This window comes from Mya arenaria, chromosome 1 (genome assembly GCF_026914265.1).
Source record: "Mya arenaria isolate MELC-2E11 chromosome 1, ASM2691426v1".
In the NCBI taxonomy this organism is placed as follows: Eukaryota; Metazoa; Mollusca; class Bivalvia; order Myida; family Myidae; genus Mya; species Mya arenaria.
This window is the reverse complement of record NC_069122.1, coordinates 46289096-46296574: the sequence shown is the minus strand read 5'-3', so window position 1 is coordinate 46296574 and position 7479 is coordinate 46289096. Positions and strand designations below refer to the sequence as shown.

At 45.4% G+C, this 7479-nt stretch overlaps 1 protein-coding gene across 1 annotated transcript; it reads right to left on the bottom strand.

Annotated features, from left to right (window-relative positions):
- Nucleotides 1–2440: 2440 nt before the first annotated feature.
- Nucleotides 2441–4752, bottom strand: LOC128229065 (probable RING finger protein 207 homolog). The gene has a single exon (XM_052940718.1). It carries the CDS (start codon nt 4370–4372, stop codon nt 3359–3361), a length of 1014 nt encoding a protein of 337 aa, XP_052796678.1. The 5' UTR covers nt 4373–4752; the 3' UTR covers nt 2441–3358.
- Between the last annotated feature and the right edge of the window lie 2727 nt (nt 4753–7479).

Here is a 7479-nt window from a genome sequence, read left to right as displayed (position 1 = left end):
ATGCAGTGATGTAGATATGGTACAGTGAGGCGGGTACGACGCAGTTAAGCGGGTTTGGTACAGTGATGCGGGTATGATGCAGTGAGGCGGGTATGGTGCAGTGATGCGGGTATGGTACAGTGAGGCAGCTATTGTACATTGAGGCGGTATGATACAGTGAGACAGGTATGGTGCATTGAGGCGGGTATGGTATATTTAGGCTGGTATGATGCAGTGAGGCTGGTATGGTACAGCGAGGCTGTTATGGTAAATTGAGGCTGGTATAGTACATTTCGGCGGGTATGGTACAGTGAGGCCGGTATGGTGCAGTGAGGTGGGTATGGTACTGTGAGGCAGGTATGGTGCAGTGAGGTGGGTATGGTACTGTGAGGCAGGTATGGTGCAGTGAGGTGGGTATGGTACATTGAGGCGGGTATGATACAGTGAGACAGGTATGGTGCATTAAGGCGGGTATGGTATATTTAGGCTGGTATGGTGCAGTGCGGCGGGTATGGTACAGTGAGGCGGGTATGGTGCAGTGAGGCGGGAATGGTACAGTGAGGTGGGTATCGTGCAGTGAGGTAGGTATGGTGCAGTGAGGCGGGAGGAGGGTATGGTGCATTGAGGATGGTATAGTTTAGTGAGGAAGGTATGGTACAGTGAGGCGGGAGGAGGGTATGGTACAGTGAGGCGGGTATGGTGCAGTGAGGCGGGTATTGTGTAGTGAGGCGTGTATGATGCAGTGAGGCGGGTATGGTGCAGTGAGGCGGGTATGGTACATTGAGGCGAAAGTAGGGTATAGTACTTTGAGGCTGGTATGGTACAGTGAGGCGGTTATGGTACATTGTGGCAAGTATGGAGAAGTGGAGCGGGTATGGTACATTAAGGCTGGTATGTTGCAGAGGGTTGGGTATGGTGCAGTGAGGCGGGTGTGGTACATTGAGGAGGGTATGATTCAGTTAGGCGGGTATGGTGCAGTGAGACGGTATCCTGCAGTGTAGCGGGTTGTTGCAGTGAGGCCGGTATGGTCAGAGTATGCGGGTATGGTGCTGTGAGGCGGGTACCGTGCACTGTGACGGGTATGGTGCAGTGAGGTGGGTACAGAGCAGTGAGGCGAGTATGGAGCAGAGAGATGGGTATGGAGTAGTGAGGCGGGTATGGAGCAGTGAGGTGGGTATGGAGCAGAGAGATGGGTATGGAGCAGTGAGGTGGGTATGGAACAGAGTTGTGGGTATGGAGCAGTGAGGCGGGTATGGAGCAGAGAGGTGGGTATGGAGCAGAGAGGTTGATATGGAGCAGTGAGGCGCGTTTGGATCAGTAAAGCAAGTACAATACAGATGTGTGAGGTTGTGCAAAGGGTTGGTTAAGGTGAATACGGGCGGGTACGGTGCATATGTGCGGATAAGGTACAGAAGAACGGATACGTTGTAGATGTGCGGGTATGGTGCAGCTGGGCGGTTCAGAGGAGAGGGTATTGTGTAAACGGGCGCTTATGGTTTAGTGGGGCGGGTAAGTTGCAAATGAGTGGGAATGGTTCATAGGGGCAGGCATGGTGTAAACGGGCGGTTAAGGTGTAGAGCGACGGGTATGGTGTAGACGGGTAAGTTAGGAGGGTCTGGTATCGTATAGACGGGCGGGTACGATGCAGAAGTGCTGGCTAAGTACATTGGCTCGGGTATTGTGCAGAGCGGCGTGTAACGTACAAACGGGTCGGTATTTTGAAGACGGGCGGGTAAGGTGCAGAGGGGGGGGGGGGGGTATTGTGTAGACGAGCGGGTACATAGTAAAGGGATGGATATGGTGAAGACGGATTAGTAAGTTGCAAATGGCTAAGAATGGTGAAAACGGACGCCTAGGGTGCAGAGGGGCGAGTACTATGTTGGTGGGTCTTTACGGTGCAAAGTGGCAGTTTAAGTACATTGATTCGAGTATTGTGGAGAGCGGCGGGTAACATGAAGAGGGGCTGGTATGTTGAAGGTAAGTGGGTATGGTACAGAGGTGCAGGTATTATGTAAAGAGGTGCAGGTATTATGCTAAGAGAACGGTATGGTGCATACTGGCGCGTGAGTTGTAGATGGGCAGATATGGTTCAAAAGGTATTATAAGACGCAGAGGGGTGGGCATGGCGCACTTAGGTGAGCATGTAGCTGAGTTGTGTGATTGGTGCAAAGGGGCGTGTAAGGTGCATAGGGGTGGGTCAATTCGGACATGCATGGTGCAGAAGGGAGGGATAGTCGTATTATCAAAAATGGACTTAATGAAATTGAAATTAAATAGGGAAAATATTGAATGAAATGTTCGCGAATACGACCACCATCGGGACATAATGTACATAATTCCGATATATCAAATTTATACCAAATAAAACGCTTTGACGAATTGCTAGATTGTATTACATAGGTATCAAATAAAGTTTATCTCCCAGTACGCAGTATGTATATATACCTTACTCAACACGAAGTATTTTCCACAATTTTATTTATCATACATACCAAACACACATAAAGATAAACATATTAACACGATACAAACTTAACTTTGAAGTACATGAAAGTTAAACACAAATTATCAACACTGATTTATTTCATTTCCATACACTTTATAAGTATATTTCAGCATTATTCATACCCATTGTTTAACATACATTACTCCTCCCAATTGCTTTATGACATGAATGTCATATTTTGGCGGGAAACACTTATGTTTTGAATTGATTCAGAAAAAAACCCCAATACTAATTGCTTCAATTAGCAAACATAGCCCCTCATATTATATGATAAAAGGGGTGGTATGTGTGGTTGTATTTTATGTTGAACAAAACAGAAGGTTTCCATGGCCATTTGTAAAAAGGAAAAATGGTCAGTCTGTCAGTCCATTATACAATTAAACGTCAAAGAATATGGTGTTCATGGTCAATGTCTAAAACAAGAGCTAGTGCTCAATATTAACATTTTAATGCACCGAGTTGCTTTCCTGGTACACTTGCTCAGTGAATACTTTATATCTTTAAACGTTTTAATGATACTTGTTAATGATATTTTTATACACTTTTAAAATCAACCGTTCAATGAATTACACACACGCACGCACGTAAAAAAACACGGTAACATTATGCAAGTTGTTTCTATGTCAGTATCCAGTTGGAACGCGTAGGAATATGGCAATAGAGAACACATCTTAATTTGAGTTACATTTACATTATAATACGATAATAACGAGATGTTGCTATTTTACAATTGAAATCCAAGATAACTAAATCCGAGCACTTGTATTCTGAAACGAATCGTTGATGGGTTTCTTAACTGGAGTTCCGGTCATCTTTGACGTCAGCTGGTCTATAGAATCAAGACATGCATGTTTGGCTTTTGTATGGAATAAATCATTTAGATATGATGAAACAGATTTTTTTAGAAAAACGTTCAACAAATAGGTCCCTGCTGTTAAGCTTATGAAATATCCAGGATTTCGATTTGGGGATTCCGCTTGACACTGATAGGCATTTCTTTATGTTGTTCGCCAGCTGATCAGAAGACATGTGTACTTTGCACTGCAAAACTGTCTTCTGATAAGAGGTTTTCAGATTCTCTATGGATGCTGTCATTTGAGGAATGACGAATTTCTGTAGGTCTCGAAACTTCTCAAACTTATGAACGTCCGTTCCAAAATTGACAACCATTTGCGACGTCTTTAAATTATTATTTATTTCCTGTTGATATTGAGCAACTTCTAGTTCTTTTTGATGAATTTCAGCAACAATATCAGCTCTCTGTTGTGAAATCTGTATTATAAAACTTTGCTCGAGGTCTTCTAGTGCTGAAAGAATTTTCGATTTTGCCTCTCTAAACGTTTGCATTAAAAGCGCCTCAGACTGGTTTAGAGATGTTTTATGGCTTTTAATAGTATCTAGTATTTCATTCGTAGTCTTTGTCAGACCGTTGATTTTTCCTACTTGCGTTTCAAGCGAATTTCCCGTTTCTCTTTCGTTTGCGATGCGATCAGATATAGTTTCAAGTCGTTGGCACCGTCTGTGATCTGTATTAACGCACTTTCCACAGCATAATACGTCGTGATCAAGGCAAATATACTCGTACTCCTCATTGTGATTGGTGCAGGTCGACAGCGATTGTAATAATTCGATTGCCGCGTTAGGTGGCGCTTCATGTTGTTTACACATCCTGTGACCTCGACTCAGTTTGGACTGTTTATGAACATTTCCACATTGCTCACAGAATCTTTCGTCACAGTCAAAACAATACAACGTTGATGTAGTCGTTTTCATCAAAAGAAAGCACGGTTCACAGACACCATCTTGGTTCTCCTCCAGTGTTATGTTCTCAAAATCAGACTCTAGAACTGTACAACCAAAATATGAAGCTGTTGCAGAGAGCGCCATTTTGGTATATTACCATGTGTTCAGTTAGTGTGTCTTTCTAAAATCCAAGTTTAAATATCCAAAGTTTCTAGAACCTGAAAACACCAGGCTCAAAAAAAGAAGAAACAGTCATTAAAATAAGTCCTCTCCAAGTTGTGATTAACCCTCTTGTCATATATCCTAGCAATAATATCACCTTCCTCTAACAATGCCGGTTAATTCCCGCTAAAACCGTCGAGATGTTTTCAAATATATCTATTCGCATGTTTATCGTGAACATCCATTAACAGACCACACGATGCAGTGAGGCGGGTAGATTACTTCTATAAAAAAATACGTTGCATCGTTAAGAGTTTTAAATTTTACACACAAAAAATATTTCTACTTAAAGTTTAAACATGATAAAGGTAGTTGTACACCGACCGATAAAAGTTACTTTGAGAACCAAGTCTACCCTTGAAGGACTTTAAACCGCTGTAAAATTTCCTCTAGCATACTTAAAGCTGTACTCTCTCGGATTGAACGTTTTGACAACTTTTTCTATTTTTTGTCTTGGAACGGGCCAATTTTTGCGAAAATTCATGGAAACCAGTGGTATAAGACTGCTGACAAAAAATCAGTTAGCAGATTTTTATATATAAGTTCAAAAAATGATGTTTTATGCATTTCTCTTAAACCGTTAGACCATAAAACATTAATTTTCGAACGGTAATATGCAAATATACGATCTGATTTTTTGTCAGCAATCTTATATCATTGGTTTGCAGACATTTTCGCAAAAAAATTCTCTTTCCAAGACAAAATATAAAAAAAAAATGATAAAATTGTCAATCTGTGAGAGTGCAGCTTTAAATTAAAAGAATGAATCATTTAAGAAAATTATAAAGTTTGAATCATTTGAAATCAAGAGTTATTTATTACTTTTTTTAACTTCACAGGTGAACTTACGAAACCTATATAAGAATAGAACCTTTCGATAGGCATACAGTTCGGTAACTCATTTCTAAGATTTATGCAATTTGTCAAGACATGTCAAATAAGTTCGGAAAGCTTATTTGGATAAAAACAAACTTTTAAAATCTTGAAAAGCTGGTGAAGTAGCTATTTCGTAAACAAATAGTCAGATTTCAGGGTTGTTGCAATGAGTCGGGAATGGTTCAGAGAGGCGGGTATGGTGTGGTTTGGCGGGTATGGTTCGGTTTGGCGGGTATGGTGCATGAGGCAGGTATGGTGCAGTGAGGCGGGTATGGTGCAGTTAGACGGGTATGGTGTAAGTGAGTCGGGTATGATGCAGTGAGGTGGGTATGGTACAGTATGGTGGGTATGGTGCAGTGAGGTGGGTATCATACAGTGAGGCGGGTTTGGTGCAATGATGCTGTATTGTGCATTGAGGTGGGTATGTTGCAGTTAGGCGGGTATGGGGCAATTAGGCGAGTATTGTGCAGTGAGACGGTATCGTGCTGTGTAGCGGGTTGTTGCAGTGAAGTGGGTATGGTTCAGAGAGGCGGGTATGGTGCAGTGAGGCGGATACGGTGCAGAGAGGCGGGTATGGTGCAGAGAGGCGGGTATGGTGCAGTGACGCGGGTATGTTGCAGTGAGGCGGGTATGGTGCAGAGAGGTGGGTATGGTGCAGTGAGACGGGTATTGTGCAGTAAGTCGAGTATAGTGCAGTGAGGAGAGTAAGGTGCAAAGAGGAGGTTATGGTGCAGTGAGGCGGGTATGTTGCAGGGAAGCGGGTCGGCTGCAGTGTGGTGGGTATGGTGAAGTGTGGTGGGTACGGTGCAGTGAAGCGGGTAAGGTTAAGTGAGGTGGGTATGGTGCAGTTAGGCGGGTATAGTGCAGTGAGGCAGGTATGGTGCAGTAAGGCGGGTATAATTCAGTGAGGCCGATATGGTGCAGTGTGGTGGGTATTGTGCAGTGAGGCGGGTATGGTGCAGTGAGGCGGGTATGGTGCAGAGAGGCGGGTACGGTGCAGTGTGACGGGTATGGTGCAGAGAGGCGGGTATCGTGCAGTGAGGCGGGTATTGTGCAGTAAGTCGAGTATAGTGCAGTGAGGAGAGTAAGGTGCAAAGAGGAGGTTATGGTGCAGTGAGGCGGGTATGTTGCAGGGAAGCGGGTCGGCTGCAGTGTGGTGGGTATGGTGAAGTGTGGTGGGTACGGTGCAGTGAAGCGGGTAAGGTTAAGTGAGGCAGGTATGTTGCAGTTAGGCGGGTATGGTGCAGTGAGGCGGGTATTGTGCAGTAAATCGGGTATGGTGCAGTGAGGAGAGTAAGGTGCAAAGAGGAGGTTATGGTGCAGTGAGGCGGGTATGTTGCAGTGAAGCGGGTCGGGTGCAGTGTGGTGGGTATGGTGAAGTGTGGTGGGTACGGTGAAGTTATGCGGGTAAGGTTTAGTGAGGTGAGTATGGTTCAGTGAAGCGGGTATTGTGCAGTGAGGCAGGTATGGTGCAGTAAGGCGGGTATAATTCAGTGAGGCCGATATGGTGCAGTGTGGTGGGTATTGTGCAGTGAGGCGGGTATGGTGCAGTGAGGCGGGTATGGTGCAGAGAGGCGGGTACGGTGCAGTGTGACGGGTATGGTGCAGAGAGGCGGGTATCGTGCAGTGAGGCGGGTATGGTGCAGTGAGGCGGGTATGGTGCAGTGAGGCGGGTGTGGTACAGTGAGGCGGGTATGGTACAGTGAGGCGGGTATGGTGCAGTGAGGCGGGTATGGTACAGTGAGGCGGGTATGGTGTAGTAAGACGGGTATGGTGCAGTGTGGCGGGTATGGTGCAATGAGGCGGGTATGGTACAGTGAGACGGGTATGGTGCAGTGAGGCGAGTATGGTGCAGTGAGGCGGGTATGGTGCAGTGAAGCGGGTATGGTGCAGTGAGGCGGGTATGATGCAGTGAGGCGGGTATGGTGCAGTGAGGCAGGTATGGTACAGTGAGACGGGTATGGTGCAGTGAGGCGGGTATGGTAGTGTGGCGGGTATGGTGCAGTGAGGCGGGTATGTTGCAGTGATGCGGGTATGGTGCAGTGAGGCGGGTATGGTGCAGTGAGGCGAGTATTGTGCAGTAAGTCGGGTATAGTGCAGTGAGGAGAGTAAGGTGCAAAGAGGAGGTTATGGTGCAGTGAGGCGGGCATGTT